The sequence below is a fragment of the Sceloporus occidentalis genome, unplaced genomic scaffold (assembly GCF_023333645.1).
Source record: "Sceloporus occidentalis isolate IW3139 unplaced genomic scaffold, rSceOcc1.0.p SCAF_22, whole genome shotgun sequence".
Lineage (NCBI taxonomy): Eukaryota > Metazoa > Chordata > Lepidosauria > Squamata > Phrynosomatidae > Sceloporus > Sceloporus occidentalis.
Genome location: NW_028317002.1, coordinates 8,614,478 through 8,636,357, shown reverse-complemented (window position 1 = coordinate 8,636,357; position 21,880 = coordinate 8,614,478). Strand labels below are relative to the sequence as shown.

At 45.4% G+C, this 21,880-nt stretch overlaps 1 protein-coding gene across 1 annotated transcript in view; it reads right to left on the bottom strand.

The window, feature by feature from the left end:
- The window catches only part of LOC149300964 (E3 ubiquitin-protein ligase TRIM37-like), a 48,961-nt gene that overhangs the window by 14,750 nt on the left and 12,331 nt on the right, over positions 1-21,880 (bottom strand). The window contains exons 9-16 of the mRNA XM_089484545.1: positions 15,786-15,910; positions 14,203-14,253; positions 11,413-11,494; positions 10,523-10,599; positions 4,214-4,393; positions 3,248-3,362; positions 1,827-2,021; positions 1,047-1,180 (exon numbers count right to left, since the gene is read on the bottom strand). Coding sequence (XP_089340671.1) covers positions 1,047-1,180; positions 1,827-2,021; positions 3,248-3,362; positions 4,214-4,393; positions 10,523-10,599; positions 11,413-11,494; positions 14,203-14,253; positions 15,786-15,910 — 959 coding nt within the window. The remainder of the gene's footprint in view (positions 1-1,046; positions 1,181-1,826; positions 2,022-3,247; positions 3,363-4,213; positions 4,394-10,522; positions 10,600-11,412; positions 11,495-14,202; positions 14,254-15,785; positions 15,911-21,880) is intronic.

Genomic DNA, 21,880 nt, shown 5'->3' with positions numbered 1-21,880 from the left:
CCCTACATCTTTCAAGGATCAATCATATAAACAGATCCCGATTATGGTAATAAAGTTGAGTCTTGAGTAACTGGTTTGCTACTGCAGTGTCTTCCTCGTGCCCTTTTGACATCAGTGTTCAACAGTGGTATGACTAGTTGAAGCAAGGGCAGATTTGACAAAGATGGCCGCATGCTCAATGAGTGGGGGTAAAGATGTAAGTAGAGTGCCGTAGCTACCTCTTTATGCTCCTAATTTTAAGATCACACCGCGTGTGCGCAAGCTGCATGGAAGACAAGCTGAAGACAGGATAAGGGAGTTGCTTGTGTGTGTTTGGGTATGTTACAGTGAGCGCAGGTACGAGCGCAGGTACGAGCGCAGGTACGAGCGCAGGTACGAGCGCAGGTACGAGCGCAGGTACGAGCGCAGGTACGAGCGCAGGTACGAGCGCAGGTACGAGCGCAGGTACGAGCGCAGGTACGAGCGCAGGTACGAGCGCAGGTACGAGCGCAGGTACGAGGAAATGGAACTAGTCTGGCTTTCCTTAAGAACCTGCCTATCCCAACCACAACATGAAATGTTGCAATGGACAGTTAGCATATTACACTGAAGTCAAATCTCAGCATGCAACAAGTGCTCCGTTGGCAACCTTTCAAGTCACACGTTCAATATCCATTGACATCAATGGGCTTCAGTTTACAAGGTGAGAGGTGCTGAATGCACACAAAGTGTGTGCGTGTGCTTATGAGTGCACAACGGTAAAGTTACATTTTAAGCCTTTCCATTTAGCCGACTGCCAGAGCAGTGCTGTTTGGCATACGAAACTGGTAAGAAATAATAATTAAAAAAAACCTCATAACCGATAACAGCTCATTAGCTAACTAACGCCAAAAACACACATTGATGAATATAAATGAAGCAGATCAAAAAATTAGTTAAGTTCTGCTCCCAGAAATCAGATAATATCATGATTACGCCAACCATAGAGAATGAGAAAGCTGAACAAACAGAAAACACGTCACCAATTTATTCTGTCATCCAAGGAGAGGACACTGGTCAACACTTACATGGTTTCTTCATCTATATCATTTTCTTCTGTATTACTAGTGGCTGTAGAGCTGGCAGAGGAACAGCTGCCTTCTAGATTGTTTCCGTCATCATCTCCAGCAAGGTCCACATCCAGATCTCCATCAGAAAGATCCTGATATTTTGATAAACCAAAAGGGAAACACATGCTTTTGTATTGGAAGTTAACCGGAATGTGCCCATTTCATTAATTCATAAGAAAGTTCAAAAACAAGGAGGGACAAAGTAGAGAGCTCCAAATTTAAATTTCATTGCTCTCACACAACGTCTTCCCTAACTTCTCCGCTGACTGCTTCTGTGCCCCTGTCTCCACCAATTTGAGGATCAGGAGAGAGGCTGTTCATGTGGTGAGTGCCGTGCCTCTACAGAAGTACGCCAAGAGGTCATATATTGCAGACCGATTAGAGGAAAGGTGCAGGAATGCTTCTCTATCTCATTCCTCCAACTTGGGGAGAGGATGTAAAGCAGAGGCTCCACCCTTTTGCTAAAGTACCAGGGAGAAGCGGATGAACAAAGAAGGTAGAATAAGAAGAGGCAAGAAGATGCAGACCTGCAGAAAAGGAGGAGACGTGGACACGGAAACTGTCGGCAGAGAAGGTAGGGAAACATCGAAAGAGAGTGAACTGATAGAGCAGGAAATGATATTCCGTGTCTGAAAATGAATGGACCAAAAACAATCAGCAGAAAAAAAAATATAAAAGATAAAAGCTGGTATGGACGGACAATGTTAGGCCATTAGAAAACAGAGCTGAACGACTTACAGTAAACACATCATGGAGGGTTTTATCCTCCTCTTCCTCTGCCTCTCTGGGAGCGGGTAAAGGGATGTTCTCCAGATTAATATCTGGCTTCTTGGGCCGGGATTCAGGACTTTCATCATTCTGGGGACTAAGATGTGTGTCTGGTGGAGACATACCATGTGGCTTCTGGTTCCTCGACAGTTCAATAGCAAGCCTCTGCCCATCATTAAAAAAAAAAAAAAAAAAAAAAAAAATTGTGGTTAAACATAGACATAGCAAAAATGCCGAGATTACTTGTTTCCTTAAATGTAAAGGAGCCTTCTTAAGGGGTAACGGTTTACACAATTCTTTACATATTCAGTGGTGCGAACATTTTAACCACTATTCCATCTTGAAAAATTCAGTTTGAGCAAGAGCAATAAATCTCAAGAGGACGTGTTAGCAATGAAGTCAGACATTGAGCAATTGTTCTGTTTTTATGCGTGAGGCATTATTTCACCAAAAATTGTTCCGTTTCAAGAAGTTGTAAGTCAAGAATTGATAGCTTTTATTGTGCCAACACAGAAAATGATGTAACATTTCAGGACCTCAGCTGGAATGAGAGTTTACATCTACATGCTCTACTATGCCCTGCACCCCGATGACGGTTAAAGGAGCTGTTCCACTCAGAAAAACAAACATTAATTGCACTCTCTAGTATGTTATAGGTTGTAAGTGTCACATTCAGCTGAACATATCTCCTGCACAGCAACTCGTCTGGGATATTGGGGAAGGGGGCAAATACATACATTTGAACGCCAAACCCATTAAACTACATATGATGGCTGGAGTGTCATGTTAAGCAAATCAACCTTGGCAGATTTTCCTTGCTCTGAAGATTTAATCACACTACACAAAAACTTTCAAGATTCTTCCGTTTCGAACAGTGTCTGCTTTTGAGACATCACATTTAAATGGTCCTGGCCTAAATAATGAAACAGGCAAAACATGACTTGATTAAATAAATTACTCCTCGGAAGGGTTGGGTATTCCACACTACTAGCAATGCCTCTAATCCTGCATTTACTTACAAGTGTTCAGTAGAGCAGGTGAAACAGTAAAAAATAAAAATATAAAATTATATATATATATATATATATATATATATATATATATATATATATATATTAGTCTTCATATACATTTATCATCACAAAAGTCTTTGGTCTTTTAATACACAATGAGCAAAGGATAGGCAGCCATGGGATTCCGACTTTTGTCACTTGTACTTGATGCTTTGTGGAATGCCAATAAATTTCACACTTATAAATTCTTATTGGATTGTAAAACCTTGATGCTTCACACTTGAGAACCACTCTTGTGAGAGGCTAATCTCCTATCCTAAGCTTGTCTACAGGCTTGCATTTGCTCAAACAGTGTAATAGCCATAATGAGCTTCTTACTTCTTTCAAATTGTTTATCTGTTGTAGATAAGTTGTCTGAGTAGCTTCAAGTTGAGAGATGTACCACTGCTGATCTCTACATTTCTGGAAGAATGTTGGAGAGCGGACCTGAAACCTATATGTAAAAGACAGATAATACACTTAAGTTCAATCATACAATTAAAATGTTTAATCACATAAAAACAAGCTTTGAAAATGCGTTTTCAATTTCTGTAAGTGGCAAACACCCCAAATAAAGCAAAATTTTACTTAACAGAATTACTATTATTAGTATTGCAGAATGTCTAAACCTTTCCTAGGCGTGTTTAAAAATGCCTTAGATTATGAATATTTGATATGTCATGATTAAACGTCGTCAACTTGAAAAAGACCTCACTGTGAGGTTGAAACGTTGTCTTTTTCTTCCTTGAATAAATCTGCCTGATGCTGGAACCCTTGAGTGCCTGGAGCCTTTATCTATCTTTATGATTAAATGTAATGTCTCAACACGTAGTTAACCCCTTAAGAACCAGGCTGCGGTGCTCATAGAGACATTACAGCAACACAGTTAAGCGAAGAAAGTGATCGTAGATCACTTTCTATGCTTGTTTAATAAAATGACGTGTCAGGCACGTCATAGGTCTTTAAGTGACCGTTTTTCGTGACCTGCCTGACCCGTCAGTGGACATTAAGGGGATCATACGTGCACATTTTGAGTTTAACAGGACTCAACACACACAATTTGGCGTTAGGTAGTTCGCGTGCATTAAATGCAGCCTGAGGGAGACCAAGTGTGACCTAAGATTTAAAAGTCAAGATACATACTTTCCAGCTCTCACAAAAGCACAATCAGAAGCAAGTTTTCATATATCTTCAATGGAATGCTATTGTAGGTTTGTAAACTTGCTGTGTGGCTTTAATGGCCATTTACACGACATTAAACAATAGTATGCGCAAAACATACCAGGTATAGCCTTATATGGATACCTTAAAATGACCGTGTCATTTGAGCGATTTAAGTAGCCTTCGTTGGCAAGCAGGTCAAGCCGAAAAAAGCGGTTATAACCCCAGCATTCGCCAACTTCAAAATCAGATGCAAACTCTCGGATTATATTCTTTGCAGGATCATTAGAAGACTGGTAGACCATTTCAACTCTGTACTCATACCTGCAACGAGAAGAAATGCTTGACTGCAAAACAGACAATATAACACAGAAACAGCACAATACAATTACATTTACACAGTACACTAAAGCAGGGCCATCCCTTCCATGGACATGGATGTGCAACAGGTGCAGGATTTTGTTGGGCTCATGGTGGAAGGGGGGACATTTTGCCACCTTATCCATATAAATGGTAAATCATCCTCTTCTAAGCCCCGACGGCCCTCAGTAAATTGATTTGATGAGTGTGTTGACTACACACATTACATTTGTTCTATTTGTCTATGGGCGCTGACCGGTGTGGAGTGGGAACCCTGTGATGTTACAAACATTAAATTATTCCTGCATGCTGGCAATATGTTTGCTATTCAACAGATCTGCTGTCAGCATGCTGCCATATTTGTTTTTTAAACTGCTGTTGCCATGGTAATGGGTTGCCATCAGTGTTCCCTCTAAGATGTGCGCTTGTGCGCGCGCACATAGCTTTTTTAGAGAGCACACGTCCAAAAATTGTGCGCACAACAGTTTTTCCCCAAAAAAGAAAAAAAAAATTTTGTGAAACTTTATGCGGCACGTATATTGTGCGCACAAAATTTTTGCTCTGTGAAAATTTTTGCACAAGAGAAATTTTCTGCGCACGCCAATTAAGAAAAATTAGATGGAACATTGGTTGTCATATGTTGCTATGCACCAATCCCTACTTAAAGGATTTTGAAGATGGTAGAACCAGGTTTTCAGGGTCATTACTTTTTCAGGTCATTGCCAGCTGGGCAAAAGAGTAGCAACATTTTCTCTGCCTGTGGGTGTTATTTAATATTTTTGTTTTAAAATGATACTTCCACAAGCTATTGTCTCCTGTGTATTGTACTCTTTGGTATGTCTGGTAGAGCAGACCGATGTAGAAGCCATCCCAATTATTCAAAAAGATACGATGGAAGTTTTTACACTTAAGAAAATCTCATTTAACGCCAGAACTGAAGCCCAAGCAAACCTGCATACTTTGCTACAAGCCCTCACAACCTGCAATACCCACCTTCATGTTCCCCACAATCAACTGAAGCCCAAGCAAACCTGCATACTTTGCTACAAGGTATACAGAGTGGACCAAGAGATCTCCTTTATTATCTGTTATTGTTTTCTGTATTGTTATTATCATTTTCCTGTTTCTGTTCCTGAATTGTCAATCAACTTTTTTTCTGTCTATCTATGCTTTATGGCCTAGGAATGCCCTTACTGGGAGTTGCAGCATTTTTCCACTGATTGTTTTATTTGTTTTTATTTGGTAAAATTTATGTCATGCCTGTCACTACTTAAGTGTGTTATATTTTACTTTCTATCTTTCTGCTCCACTAACCCCTTATCTCCTATATCTGCCCTCTTACTGCCTCCATCCACTTTAACACTATTTAACACTCTCTATTACAGCCCTCACAACCTGCAATACCCACCTTCATGTTCCCCACAATCAACTGGGGTTTTTCGCCAGCCCTCCCTGCCCCTCTCCCACCCGCCCCAGTGGTGTTCTAATATATAGGCAGTTAAGTACCAGCTCTATTGGAACACGCCAGTAGAGGGCACCAAACTGTAGATCCCTTTACTACCCACTACTCCCCATTAAAGCATTCCAGATCCTATCCCTCCCCATCTCTCTGCTGTCAAAGCTATCCCAGTACCTCTACACTAAACCTTTATATGTGAAACCTACCTATACTTGCTCTACTACTCCTGTCCCCCACATAGTCTTCCCTATTCCTATCACTCTAAACCAGCAAACAATCAACATGCGCAACCTAACCAATCTTATTCCTATCATCTCCGACCTTAAGCTACCTCCCGTCTTTAACTGTGCCCTATGGAATGCCCACTCGGTATGCAACAAACTTGCTTGTATACATGACCTTTTTCTATCCCATGCTTTTAACCTCCTAGCTCTTACTGAAACCTGGATCCCCCTCCCATGACACTACTGCTTCTGCTGCACTCTCCTTCGGAGGACTACACTTCAGCCACACTCCTAGGCGTGATGGCAGAAAGGGTGGTGGTGTAGGCATCCTTCTCTCACCTCACTGCACCTTCCAGAATATACCAAGCCCTCCCTCCCTCCCTCTCATTCTGTTCCTTTGAAGCTCACACAATCCGTCTTTTCTCTCCACTCTCTCTTCAAATTGCTGTCATATATCGCCCTCCAGGTCCTACCTCGCAGTTCTTTGACCACCTTTCTGCCTGGCTCCCTTTCTTCCTCTCTCCTAATATCCCCTGTCTTATTCTGGGTGACTAACATTCCTTTAGATATATCCAACAACTCTGCTAGCTCCAAACTCCTCTCCCTGACATCCTCCTCTGGTCTCTCTCAATGGACTAATTCCCCTACGCACACCGACGGACACTCACTTGATCTGGTTTTCTCCAGATCATGCTCCCTTTCAGACTTCTCCATCTACCCGTTCCCTCTGTCTGACCACCACCTTCTATCCTTTTCTCCAGTGCTAACCCCTAACAAGACAAACTTACAGCGCTCACCTCATACTTGTAGGCCATTACCAGACAATACCATTACCCAACTGTCAGCCTCACTTGAACCTCTCTTACCTTCCATGTTAACCCTTTCCTGCCCAGACACAGCAGCCTCTTTTTATAACACACTTGCTTCATCCCTCGACACCATAGCTCCAATTACTACAAGTTACACCCGACAATTTAAACGCCAACCATGGCATACCAAAACCACACGGTTTCTTCAGAAGTGCTGCCGCACGGCTGAGCGTTACTTCAGAAAATCCAAATCCAGCGAAGACTTTAATCACTATAAATTCATGCTCCACACCTACAACTCTGCCCTCTCTCTCACCAAACAGCTCTACTTCTCCATTCTCATATCCTCTCTTTCTTCCAACCCACGACGCCTTTTTTCTACTTTCAACTCCCTTCTCTGTCCCTCCACACCCACACCACAAACCTCTCTCACTGCCCAAGATCTTGCTACCCACTTCAAAGAGAAGATCGAGACTATTAGAAAAGACCTCTCTTCCTTACAACTCCCTCCTAAACCACTCAACACCACTCCTACTATACTAACTGCCTTTTCCCCTACAACCAAAGAGATAGCCACTCTTCTTTCTTCCTCTCACCCAACAACCTGTCCCCTCGACCCCATCCCTTCACACCTCACAAAGTCTCTATATCCATCCCTTGGTCCATCACTTACCCAGATCCCGTCTGTTTGACTAACTACCGCCCTATCTCTCTGCTTCCTTTTACCTCTAAGCTGCTTGAACAGATTGTGTACAATCGCCTCATTAACTTCCTCTCCTCGACCCTCTACAGCAGACCTGGGCAAAGCACGGCCCGCGGGCCACATCCGGCCCGCTAAATAGCTCAGACCGGCCCGCAAAGAGTGTCCTGGTGACTCACCAATGAGTCCGGTGTCCCCCCCCGCCCCGGTCACTTACCTTAAACTCCTGTGTTGGAAGCGTTTGTCTCGGGTGCCGGCGCTTTACGCTGGGCGCCGGCATATGACGTGAGAAGGGGGGGTTAGGGAGTTAGAGGGGAGATACTGAGAAGGGGGGTTAGGGAGGGAGGTCTTACTGTGTGTGTGTGTCTTACTGTGTTTGTGTGTGTGTGTCTTACTGTGTGTGTGTGTATCTTACTGTGTCTGTGTGTGTCTCACTGTGTCTGTGTGTGTCTTACTGTGTCTGTGTGTGTCTTACTGTGTCTGTGTGTGTCTTACTGTGTCTCACTGTGTCTGTGTGTGTCTCACTGTGTCTGTGTGTGTCTCACTGTGTCTGTGTGTGTCTCACTGTGTCTGTGTGTGTCTCACTGTGTCTGTGTGTGTCTCACTGTGTCTGTGTGTGTCTCACTGTGTCTGTGTGTGTCTCACTGTGTCTGTGTGTGTCTCACTGTGTCTGTGTGTGTCTTACTGTGTCTGTGTCTCACTGTCTGTGTGTGTCTTACTGTGTCTGTGTGTGTCTCACTGTGTCTGTGTGTGTCTCACTGTGTCTGTGTGTGTCTCACTGTGTCTGTGTGTGTCTCACTGTGTCTGTGTGTGTCTCACTGTGTCTGTGTGTGTCTTACTGTGTCTGTGTCTCACTGTCTGTGTGTGTCTTACTGTGTCTGTGTGTGTCTCACTGTGTCTGTGTGTGTCTTACTGTGTCTGTGTGTGTCTCACTGTGTCTGTGTGTGTCTCACTGTGTCTGTGTGTGTCTCACTGTGTCTGTGTGTGTCTTACTGTGTCTGTGTGTGTCTCACTGTGTCTGTGTGTGTCTTACTGTGTCTGTGTGTGTCTTACTGCGTGTGTCTTACTGTGTTCATAGCTTATTCAGTTATTGTAATAAATATTTTAGCCCATTTTTTAGCTCAAAATATTTTTTCCTTTTTTTTCTCCTCTAAAATCTAGGTGCGTCTTATCAGCAGGTGCGTCTTATAGAGCGAAAAATACGGTATGCACTCCGAAGCCTTGTTCATTTTGTTCACTTCTGTGCTGTGCTAATAGTTATTCAGGCCTTACTTATTCAAGCACCTCTACCAATGACGTAGGCTTGAATAACTTTATTAAACAGCACATAAGTTAACAAAATGGACAAGGCTTCGGAGTTTGTAGTTTGTAGAGGTCTGGCCCTCTAAAACCATTCCAATTTCTCATGTGGCCCCATGGGAAAATTAATTGCCCACCCCTGCTCTACAGTCTGGTTTCAAACCCCTTCACTCTACTGAAACAGCTCTAACAAAAGTCTCCAATGACTTGCTCTCTGCCAAAGCAAAAGGTCACTTCTCTATTCTAATACTACTGGATCTCTCTGCTGCTTTCGATGCTGTTGATCACCACCTTCTTCTAGACTCACTTGCTTCTATAGGCATTCGAGATACAGCTCTCTCCTGGATCTCCTCATATCTGTCTAACCGTGCCTTCTCTGTCAACTTCTCTGTCAAGACATCATCACCCCTTCCACTTTCGGTTGGTGTCCCCCAAGGTTCAGTCCTTGGCCCTCTGCTGTTCTCTCTTTATACTTCATCTCTTGGGAAACTCATCAACTCATTTGGCCTCCAGTATCACCTATATGCAGATGATACCCAAATCTACCTGTCTTCTCCTGATCTCTCTCCATCTCTCCTGTTCCGTATTACCAATTGCTTGTCTGCTATTTCTTCATGGATGTCACAACACTACCTGAAACTTAATCTTTCTAAAACTGAACTCATTATCTTCCCTCCCTCCATCTCCACTCCACTACCTGAATTCTCTATCACCATTAAACAACACGACTATCTCTCCTACTAACCAGGCCCGATGCCTTGGGGTCATCCTTGACTCAAACCTCTCCTGCATCCCTCACATTCAGTCCCTCGCCAAATCCTGCCGCTTGCACCTAAAAAACATCTCTCGTATCCGCCCATTCCTCACCCAAGAATCCACAAAAACCCTGGTTCATTCCCTTATTTCCCGTCTTGACTACTGCAACACTCTTCTGGTTGGCACTCCACTGTCTCGACTCTCTCCTCTACAGTCTATCCTAAATGCCGCTGCTAGGCTCCTCTTCTGCTTCACCCCTCTGGGAAACCCTCCACTGGCTCCCAATTACCTTTAGAATGAAGTTTAAGATCCTGGTACTGACATATAAGGCCATCCATAATACTGCTCCTCCGTACATTTCTGACCTCATTAGCAAATACTCTCCTACTCGATCCCTACGTTCCTCCCATGGGCTAAGGCTCTCCTCCTCACTCATCACCTCTTCCTTTTCCCGTCTACAAGATTTCACTCGAGCTGCCCCATATCTCTGGAATCTACTCCCAAGGAACCTTCAGCATTCTCCCTCCCTCTCAACTTTCAAGAAACATCTAAAAACCCACTTCTTCAGAGAAGCATACCATCTTAGCTGCTAGAACTTCCTTGTCATCGATACAACCCCCACAATACCTCTCACCCTTTCTCTATGCCTTATGTTTGTCACCCCATTTCCCTCTAGATTGTAAGCTTGCGAGCAGGGCTCTCTCCACCAAATGTATCGGTTTGTCTTAGTCTGTCAATTCTTGTCTTGTCATATCCCTTGAATTTATGTATTGTATTAAGCGCTGCGTAAACTGTTGGCGCTATATAAATAAAGGATAATAATAATTGCTTATTACGTATACATACTTTGAAGTTTCTGGTAGTCCAGCAGAAAGTTCGAGAAAAACAGACAAGTAGTAGCCTCTGACCACGCCATTTCCATCCTTTAAAAATAAGATAATTTTTAAAAAAAGGCATGCGTGTTTAAAACATCAGTAATTTCCGAAGTGTGAATAAAGAGAGCTGTGAAAACCATAAGCTGCCCAACTCCAGCTTTTTTTTTTTAAAACTTGGTCCCTATTTCCCGGCATATAATTAGTCTTTGTTTCCCATTTGACTTGTTCATTTGCACCACTTCATGAATGTAACCGAGTAAACTGATGCATTCTTTAGTGCACAGCAGCACCGCTACACTAACACCTTTAAGAACATATTCTTTACCAATACACAGATCTAAAATCGCCTCCATCACAATGTTCATGACTCCTAACACCATTTTGGTTTTGTGCTTTAGTATGCAGATCTTTACATGTAATTATTCGAACGCACTGCACACTTCCCTCGTAACAGATCATTCTGCAGCATATCAATGGGTTTATTCACTAAAGCGAGAAATGTGTGCCAGCCCTGCACAATGAATGTATAATTCAGAGATTTACATTTATACTAGATCAACATTCAACCAACCTGTAATCCCAAGGCGTGTACAAAGCGTGTTTTATTTGTATTGTGATTTATGAGAAGTCAGAAGAAACAAAAAATTGGTCGTAACTGAATCTCTTTGCTTTCTAGGAGTACACAAATTTCAGTAACCGAGATGACACAAACCCCCTAAGTTACACCGAGGCAGCTTCATTTTTTCCTGGTTGGCAGGAGTTTGTCTGGCTCTCAATTTGCCAGCAACGTTTAAAGTCTGACTGACAATTACAATGTAATGGACTTTAAATAATTATAAAATCAAGCAGACGACGACTTACTGGATATACTTTTAGTCTCCAGCACAGCCCAGATACTTGCAGAGGTGCGCTGTAAACAGGGTCAGCTCGCTGGCGTAGAGTGCTGAGAAAAAAGAAATTAAAAAAAAAAAATTGTGAACACGTCAAAAAATGAATAAACAAATTAAAACTAAGAACATATGACCGATTCACTTTATAGCTCAAAACTATCTCCAAAAGAACATTTTTATGATCCAGAGAAAAGACAAACATCAGGACGCGGAGGTGCAATTTGTGCACAAGGTAATTAATATTGTTTCTGCAGGTTTAATGAATACATATGAATGTGCTTACAAAGCACTCATTGTTAAAGAGGGAGTGCCCTTTAATTATTGACTAAAACAGATGAGACGGATGGTTCAGGCAGCATCTGCTCCTCGACGATCAATGCTAAACAACCCAATCATCTATTCAATATAGAACCGCTGTAAATACATAAGCACAAAAACAAAAGGCTGAATCTTAAATAGGGAATACTGTTTGTAGGATCTGACATCAAGAGTTATACCTTTATTCACAAGAACATTTCATTGCATGCAGTGACATCAGCGGCGTACTTAGGTTGGGGCGACTCACCCTGCCTGCTACACATTGGGAGGGTGCCACACAAAGATCACAAGTCTCCTAGCAATTCCCTCTCTTTCAATGTCTCCCTACCTTCTCTGTCAACCACTCCTTAGAAGCAGTCCCTGTGTCTCCGCCCTACCGCGGAAGTACTCCCAGAGACCAGAATGATGAAGACAGAGCGTCGGAGAAAGAGGTGCAGAAACGCTTCTCTTATTTCGTGAATCCGTTTTAGTTATTCTGGTCTCCCAGAGGTAGCCACAGCTGGCGCAGAGGGAGCAGCAGGCGGTGCTGCTCTGGATTATTCCTAGGGCAGCATCCAAGGTGAATAAATCACTGATCATTAATGTCCCAATAACTGGGTGTCACTGGGACATCAAAACTCACTAAAGCGGTACTTGGACAATTTATTTCAACTCCCTAATAGCACGACGAAGGTCAAACCCAGTGAGCTTCTCCTGCAACTTGTATTATCTTGGGTAATGCATAGATAAATCAATAAATCGTCTTTAAATTCACCTCAACTATGCTTTATGCAGGGCTAGCTCATCCCTTTTGCAGGAGAAACATGCCAGGCACAACCCTGCATAAAGCATAGGGAGATCAGAGCTGAAACTGCAACACTCCTTTAGCAAAGAGGCCCCAAAATGCCATTTAAACTGCAGGTTAGTCACACCATCGTACTGCAAAAATAAAGAGTGGCGATAAGAACTTTAAATTCAGCTACCTGGACAGAAAGGAGGATAATCCGTACCCCACTGGCTGTGCTGATTTTGTGAAAATTTTAAATGGGCATTAAACGCTTTGCTATCTAAAATGATGGGGGGAATTGAGTTGACTTAAATTACATCTAACTTCTCAGGCCCACATAGCAATACTACCACTGTCACACCATTACTACTGCCAACCCATTCATTACTGCTATGTCTAGGAAAGTATATAGATCAGCTCTGTTTAATTTGGGGGCATAAATGACAGGTGCTGGGGAAAGTGTCCAAGGCGGAAGAACTGAGTTATTATAGACCAGTTCCCAGAACAAAATGTACTTTTATCAGAAGACAAATGAGTCTTCGTGCAATCAAACTGCAGTTTCCTCTGTGAAACTGAAAAATCTCTGCAATTACAATGTCATCTTTTATCAGGACAATAACGCATCGGCCAACGTAAAGCCCCTAGGCTCGAGACACATTCAGAAATGATGTATGTACAGAAAAACAAAAAGGTGGAGAAAGCATTAGGGGTTACAAGAAAATGTCAGTCTGGATGCAAAGTGGTAGGTGGTGTAGTAACCATAGCAACCAACCAAATGAAGGGACTGACTCCAAATGTTTAGGTAGCTGCAATTTTTTTGTACATTATTTTTATTAAAATAATATTTTACTACATTTAATCCTTTAAGCCTGCCTATGGCAAATTCCTGAGTTGGTCAACACACAATGTTAAAGAGTAGCAAAAAAACTAATGAAAGCATATAACCCTGTGGAAATTATTCTTGTATGTATATACGTCAGTTTTTATTTGGCTTTTTTTTTTTTACATTTTTATAATTTAAATATGAATGAAGCATGAATGAAGGGAGAAGTACCTCCTTCTCCATCATACTTTGATCCCTGAAACATTTGATGGCATGAGTCAGGATGGTGCACTTAAGTCTTATTGATATACTTCTTGAGCGCTGTCCTCGGGAAAACCAAGGCCAGCATCCCCAGAAGGAGAAGGACATGATATGAAGGTGGTCAAGACAGCAAATCAAAGGGATTTGTGACCTTAAATGCACAATGATGGGGGATCTCTGCCTCTTGGCAACAATATCATTCCAATGGGGATAGGCAAAGCCAAAATGTCTGCTTATTTTACATGACAATAACCAGTGGCAGATGGAGGGGAAAAAAAATAAAAAAAGTCCATCAATGAAAGGACCGGATCGTGGCTGCTGACTTCCAGTTAACCATTATGTGTGACTGTGCATAGCTGCGGTCGAAAGACACAATGTGGAGTTTTGGCACTAATGTCACCATTTTTAGAATTGCTACTATAGCCCTATACTGTATTCTGCTACTGAAATTTACAAAAGGTCCAATAGATAACTAATGAGCATCAATAAGAATTTGCAAAAACGACCGACCAAACATGGACACTGGAAAAAATGTCACTCAATATTATATTTTCATTGACAGTAGGAAACCAGGATATTTCTTCCAGGCTTACCTGAAGTTTTCCAGGACAAAGGTTGCCGAGTCATAGGAAGGGACTAATTCGCTGAGGAAAAAACAGACATCAAGAATTGGGTTTAATTTCCACTTGGAGTAAAGAATAACGAGATATCCATAAAATCCTGTGTGCTGGGCTCTTCAGAAGCTATGACGATGTTACGTATACCTCACTGTGCAAATGGTCTTCTGGAAATCCTGAACCATTTGTCCTCACGTTTGAGATCGCAATTCTTTTTATATTAAATCTGTAGAAGCTATTACATGGTATAATTGATTAGGGCTGAAACAACTAATCGATAATCGTTGTCAACGATTTTCATTATCGATTAATTGAATCGATTTTTAGCGATTATAAAGAGAGGTTTTTTTTCCAGAGCAAATGATCTGAAAAACTCCTCTCCTTATATAATCCGACCTCAGAGATCGGAATATAAAACACTAGAATCCAGATTCCCCGCAACGCTGCAGGGGACCTGGATTCCCCTCACTGTCGGCCGGTCTCTCACTTCCGTCTCTCCCCCCCCCTCCCATACACCCCTCTGACTCCTCCCCCCTCCCATACATCACTCTGCCTCTCTCCCGACTCGTTACCGACAGGCACTTTCACTGCAGCCTCAGCGTAAGTGAAGGGCAGTAACGGAGGCTGGCTGTGCGCATCGTGCAGACCCCCACCGGCACTCACCTTCACTTACGCTGAGGCTTCTATGAAGCTGCAGTGAAAGTGCCTGTCAGTAACGGAGCCGGGTAGAGAAGCAGAGCGGTGTATGGCAGGGGGGAGGAGGCAGAGCGGTGTATGGGAGGGGGAGGAGGCAAAGTGATGTATGGGAGGGGGAGGAGCCAGAGTGGTCTATGGGAGGGGGAGGAGCCAGAGTGGTCTATGGGTGAGTTAGGGGGTCAGTGGCTTATAGGGGGTATAAGGCATATCGGGGGGGCATAAAACATCTGGGGGTAAAAGGTATATCAGGGGGCTCAGTTGCATATCACTGGCATATCAGGAGTATAAGGCATATCAGGGGCACAGTGGCATATCAGGGGGCACAGTGGAATCTGGCATATAAGAGGTATAAGGCATACATGGGGGCAGAGTGGCAAGCTGGGGGTCAGATATGCATAACCGGGGGCAGTTTGGTAAATAAAAATAAAATGTAAACAAGGCTTTCTTCTCAGTTTTTATTAAATATGAAAAATAGTTAACATATGAATTAATATTTACTAATAACTTTGCATTAAAACCTAGTTTGAGAAACAGTGTTTGGGTTCTTGTAGCTTTTATTATGTCAGTAAAATAAGAAGGTGAATAGAGAGAGGCCATTGCAATAAAGAGATGAAAGTGTAAATTGTACGTTTTTTATTACATTATTTTAAATTGAAAAAAAATTGCATTTTTTTATCCGATTAATCGAAAAAATAATCTGCCAACTAATCGATTATTAAAATAATAGTTAGTTGCAGCCCTATAATTGATTATAGAAACACCCATTGAGTAGGCGACAGGTCTTCTAATCAAGTTTCATACATACATTTTAATTTAAAAGCATTACGTGCCAGTGAAGAATAGCACACACAACTATGTGTTACCTTGTGAAATCTGGTGGCACTGGGGTGGTTACAAAGGATGCCATAGGTTTTCTGTGAACCTGCTGGAACATCATTAGAATCTCAGGGCTTTTTGAGATCAGTTCACTCTTTGTGCAGGATCGAAGCTGTGAACAGAGACAAGAAAAAAGAATTATCCCTTAACCAAAGAACCAAAGTCTGCTGGCACTTCTCAGGGCCGACATATAGATCCCATGATGGAACAAAATAAAAAGTGATGTGTTCCTAAATATCACATATAATTTGTTGAACCTGTCTATAAAGACCTCCAAATTACCGGTATATACAGAGAGCATTTTTATTATTGCATGTCATGCTGAAAAGCTAAGAGAGGGGGCGTGTCCGGCCGTTGGAGAACATGGCTGCTTGAAGCTTGGGCTCCGTCGGTCCCCCGGTTGTATTAGCGCTTTCACGCCATAATTAGCAACCATGGTGAGAAACAAGAGACAGTCCTCGACCCAGTCGCTACCTGGGGAGGGCACCAGCTCGTCAGCGCCATCCCTCCGGGAGTTTTTTCGCACCCCAGCGGTGTTGGCCTCTCGGGCGCCAGAGGACCACGAGGCCGCTTCGCCCTCGAGTTCCCGCGATTCTGGTGACAGAATGGAGGAAGCTGTGGCGGGAGGCCCGAGTGCACCTACCTGCTCTGCAGAGGTCCGGCGGCTCTTCTCTTCCGCTCCCTGGCGGGAGGATTTCAGTACCCTGCTCTCAGAGCTCAAGCAAACCGTTGCCGACGCAGTTGCTGGCCTTCAGGCAGACCTGGATCGGGTCGATCGTCGGCTCACAGCCAGAGAAGCAGACTCCACTCAGCAAGGCCAGAGGACCGCGGAACTGGAAGCTTCTTCTGTCCATCATGCCTATTACCTGGCTGAATATCGAAGGCGTCTGGAGGACCTCGACAATAGGGGTCGCCGGCACAATATCCGTCTCCGTGGCCTTCCTGAGTCTGACTCTCGTGACCCTGAGGATGTTGGGGGTCTTGTGGCACACTTCTTCATTAGCCTCTTGGGGCGACGAAGCTGTGTTGTCCCTGGACCGCGCTCACCGTGCTCTGCGGCCTCTGGGTCCCCCGGCTTCCACGCCGAGAGATATCATTTGCTGTGTCACCAGCTTCCAGCTGAAGGAGCAGATCATGCGTCGCGCACGGGAGGTGGGTTCCTGGTCCTACAACGGCGCAGATGTCACTCTATATCAGGACCTGTCTGACATCACACTTTACACCCGGAGGGTGCTGCGGGCTCTCACGGCTGAAAGGCGCGTCGGGACGTTCCATACTTCTGGGGCTATCCTTTTAGCCTGAATGCGAGGTTTAGGGGCTCGATTTTTTACGCTCCGCAATCATCGGGAGTTGCCTGCATTCCTCCATGGCTTAAACTTACCTGCTATTCAGCTTCCCGATTGGAGCCTGCCTGATCTTCAGGTGGATCGTGGGGCTGTCCGTGGGGGCCCGAGACCTTCTCGTGGTGAGGAACTGGTGGCTGGTCGTGCCTTGCATCGAGGGAGGATGACGGCAAGGATCCCAGAGGCGGCGGCCCCGGAGGAGTGAGCGCCTTTCCGTTGCGCTCTCTGGAGACCTTGGAACCTGCGGTGGTGGCTCCGGCCCTCGAGCATTTGGCCTCCGGGCCATGCATTGGATTCCTCTCTGCGGGCATCGTTCCCCCCCCGTCTGGTGGCTCTGTGCCCGGGGCTACTTGACTCACCCATTGACTACCACGGTGCCGGGACTGGTTGCTCTATGGCTGTTATTTCCTGTTCGTTGGGTTTTTTTTTTTCCAGTGGGATGTGGGACTTGTGTGATTCCTGTCCCTGTAGCCTGTATAGTACTTGCTGACCGTTTAGCCCCCTCCACTATTGTTGAGGTTTTGCTCTTGTAGTTGAGCTCGCTGAGGCTCTGAGCTTTGTACTGCTGGTGGTGGGGGTTAGGTTCCGCTGGGCTCAGTTAGCCGTGTCTGGGTGGGGGTGGGTTTCGGCACTTTTGTTGGGGGGGAGGGTTTTCTTTCATGCTTATTTTGCTCTGCTTGCTCCGCACTTGGAGGCATGCTTTGACATTGTACGGTGGCGAGGGCTGTCGTGTGGGCGGTCGTGGAGCATTCGGCTCCTTTCTCTGGGTGCGATGCCTCCTCTTAGCCCTGTATCCGGGGTTGTTCACCAGACAGTTGTTCTCGGGGGGGGGGGGTCACGTGTGGGTGGTGGGAGGGATATAGGTTATTGCCATGATGGGTTACTTCTGTACCGGGGTCAGACGGTTGGTCCCATTTAGTTTTGGTTCTTCTGTTCCATTCTTGTTTTTCCGGCTGGGACTCCGCTCCTTACCGTAGGCGTCGCGAAGGGCTGGTGGATCGCCGCAGTCCTGTTCTTGGGCTCTGCGGTGTGTTCCTTTCCGGCTGACGCCCTTGGTATTTTTCTTTTGGGAGGGTGGGGGTTTTTTCCTCTGGACTTTCTCCCCCCTCCCTGTTCATTTGTTTGTTTGTTTCTTCTCTTTCTTTGCCCTTGTCTTTCTCCCCCCCCCTTTTTTTTTCCTCTCTCTCTCTTCTTTCCTCAGGGGGCTAGCCTCCAATCTGGTGGTTGGGGTATTAGTTCGTGTCACTTACTACTTTTAGCAAGACGGCTTATCAGCCTGCCGATCTTACGGTGTTGTCGATTAATACTAAAGGGCTTAATTTGCCGGAGAAACGATCGGCCCTGTTACGTGATTTGAAGCGCCAGCGGATCTCCGTGGCATTTATCCAGGAAACTCACTTTCGGGACTCCTCCCACCCTAGTCTCACTTCTCGGGACTACCCTGTTACGTTCTTGAGCAATTCCTCCCAATCTAAATCTAAAGGGGTAGCGATCCTGTTTTCTCGACACTTTCCGTTTACGGATGTGGTTCATTTGGCTGATCTGGAGGGGCGCTTTCTTTTTGTTAAGGGGAGCGTCGCTGGTCAAATCTATACGTTTGCTAATGTATATGTCCCTAATTTCAAACAACATGTGTGGCTCTCTAAGACGTTGAGGGTGCTGCATAGTTTTCAAGATGGTTTATTGCTCTTCGGGGGTGACCTTAATGTCGCTCTCCACCCGAGAATGGACTCGTCCACGGGTGCCTCCCGGACACCCCCTTCGGTTTTGAAGCGTATTCATGCATTGTTCACAGCTGACCAATTGGTAGACTGCTGGAGGGCCCTTTACCCGACGGGTAGGGATTATAGTTTTTACTCTGTCCCGCATAAACGGTATTCGCGTATAGATTGCCTTTTTCTTGCCCTTTATCACCTGTCTCTTTTGAAGGCGGCCAGGTATGGCTCGATAACGTGGTCTGACCACGCCCCTTTGACATTGACCCTTGCGTCCCCATTGACACGACCCACTCAGACTTCGTGGAGGTTGAACGAGTCCCTGCTGTCCAATGTGGACGCTTTGGACTCGGTGTCTACGACTCTTAGCGACTACTTTCTCACTAATGTGACTCCTGATGTGCCTCTCCCTACGATTTGGGAGGCGCATAAATGTGTGGTTCGTGGTAGATTCGTTCAGTTGGGTGCGGAAAGAAAGAAGGCTTATACGCAGAAGCTTAGTGATCTTTATAGGCAGATGGCAGATCTTGAAAAGGTTCATAAAGATACTCTGCAGGATGGGGACTTTGGGCGCCTTCTTGAACTTAGGGCGGATCTAGCCTCTATCCTTCACAGTCAGGCTCAGCGGCACTATGGTAAACTTAAAGCCCTGTTTTACGAACACGGGGATAAGCCAGGGAAATACCTGGCCCGTGCCCTCCGTCGCCAACGTCAGATGTCCTACATACCCAAAATACGCTCACGGTCAGCTAATGAGTTTGTGGCTTTTTACTCCTCCCTCTATAATCGATCTCCCACGCATGACAATCCTGGAGAGGTTGAGAATCGTAGGTTAGTTATTCGCCGGTACCTATCGCGGTACTTGTCACGCCATTTGTCCCCAGCTGACTCTGCACAACTGGAGGCTCCGATTTCTCTGGAGGAATTGACTATTGCACTTAAGCTCACTAAGCCTGGGAAGTGTCCGGGACCAGACGGTTTCTCTCTGGGTTACTATAGGGCTTTCCTCAGGATTCTCGGGCCTCAGTTGATTAAGGTGTTTAACTCTATCCTGGAGGGCGCAAGCTTTCACCCTCACGCATTGGCGGCTACGATCTCTGTTATTCCTAAGGAGGGTAGAGATGCTGAGGTATGTGGCAACTATAGGCCTATCTCCCTGTTGAACGTCGATCTCAAACTTTTCTCTAAGATTCTGGCTTTGCGCTTGGGAGGTGTCTCCCGGGCTTGGTGCATCCTGACCAGTCGGGGTTTGTGCCTGGTAGGGAGTGTAGAGACGGGACCCTTCGGGCGGTCAACCTGATCCATCTGATTAAGCGCTCCGGTACTAAGGCTATCTTGCTCTCCACTGAAGAGGCGTTTGATCGGCTTGATTGGACGTTTATGCTGGAACTCCTGGCTGCGTTGGGGCTCGGCCCGCATATGCTGGGATGGGTGTCTGCTTTGTATGCTTCCCCGTCGGCCAGGATCCGCATTAATGGTGCGCTATCGGCCGCCTTTCCCATTTCCAATGGTACCAGGCAGGGTTGTCCCCCGTCTCCCATGCTCTTTGTCCTTTCCTTGGAGCCCTTTCTGGAAGCCATCCGGGTTAATCTGGATATAACAGGTGTTTGTGGTGGCCATCATAAAACCATTGCCTTTGCAGACGATATGTTATTCGTGCTTACGAATCCCCGTGTATCCCTCCCTGTGTTACTCGACGAGTTTCATAGTTATGGCAGTCTTTCTAACTTGAAACTCAATCTCTCGAAGTCTGAGATTTTGAATGTGTCCCTTCCTAGGGTGGAGGTGGATTCGTTGGCCCCCTCCTTCCCGTTCCGCTGGTGTTTACATAAGATGAAACATTTAGGTATTTGGTTGACGGATGATGTTTCCCTCCTGTATAGGCTCCCTCCCCTCCTCGACTCGATTCGGAAGGACCTTCACTCGTGGGGTTCCCTGTTCATCTCCTGGATGGGTAGGGTTAACGCTCTTAAAATTAACATACTCCCCAGGGTGCTGTACTTCCTCCAGGCGTTGCCGATAACTTTACCTAGTGCATTCTTCTCCTCGCTATGATCTATGTTCCTTTCCTTTATCTGGGCTGGGAGGTCTCCGAGGCTCGCGTTGACACTACTGCAGAGACCTAAGGGAGCAGGGGGCCTGGGTCTTCCCAGTTTGCACCGTTACTACTCTGCCTGCCATTTATTACGTACCCTGGAGTGGAGTTTTGGTCCGGCCCACAAGCTGTGGGTGTCCCTGGAGGCTGACTCTGTGTTGGTGCCTCTGAGAGCGCTCCCCTGGATTGAGCCATCTGTGGCTCTGAGGCAGGCGGGAGGGAATCCTTTTATTTTGGCGTCCCTGCGGGTTCTCCATTCTGCTTCCCGTAAGTTCGGGATCTTACCATATCCTTCGCCTCTGACTCCATTGCGCCACAATCCTGATTTTCCCCCTGGCCTGTCCGGTGGGCCTTTCTTGTTGTCAGCTCTGGACGAGGACCCAACGCTGTGGTCTTATATGCACTGTCGTACGATCCGGCCCTTGTCCGACCTTCTGCGGGGTGCTGTCCCGACTGCGCTTCATGCTCTGCAATATTTGCAACTTCGTGGATATCCATCCCGCAAAAGCACAATCTCGACAGGGATCCCACCCCTTTTGAGGCGTTATATTTGAAGGATGCTTTGCCCTCTCATGGGATCTCTCTGCTGTATAGTCTGCTTCTGAATGCGGGGGTACCTACCTTGCCGACTTATGTGGGGAGGTGGGAATCAGAACTTGATGTTTCGCTTACTAGAGCGCAATGGGAAAAAATTTTCACATTGACACATGGTTATTCCCTAAGCACTAGATCTCAGGAATTATCCTATAAAAGTTGCTCACGAGGTGGTACCGGACCCCCTCGCGCCTGCGCGCCATGTTTCCTGATCTTTCAGATGTTTGTTGGCGGTGTGGTGCGTCGGTCCTTCATATTTGGTGGGACTGTCCCCTTGTTGTCCCTTTTTGGAGGGCTATCCAGAGCGTTCTCCCAAATTTCACTTATTCCCCGCC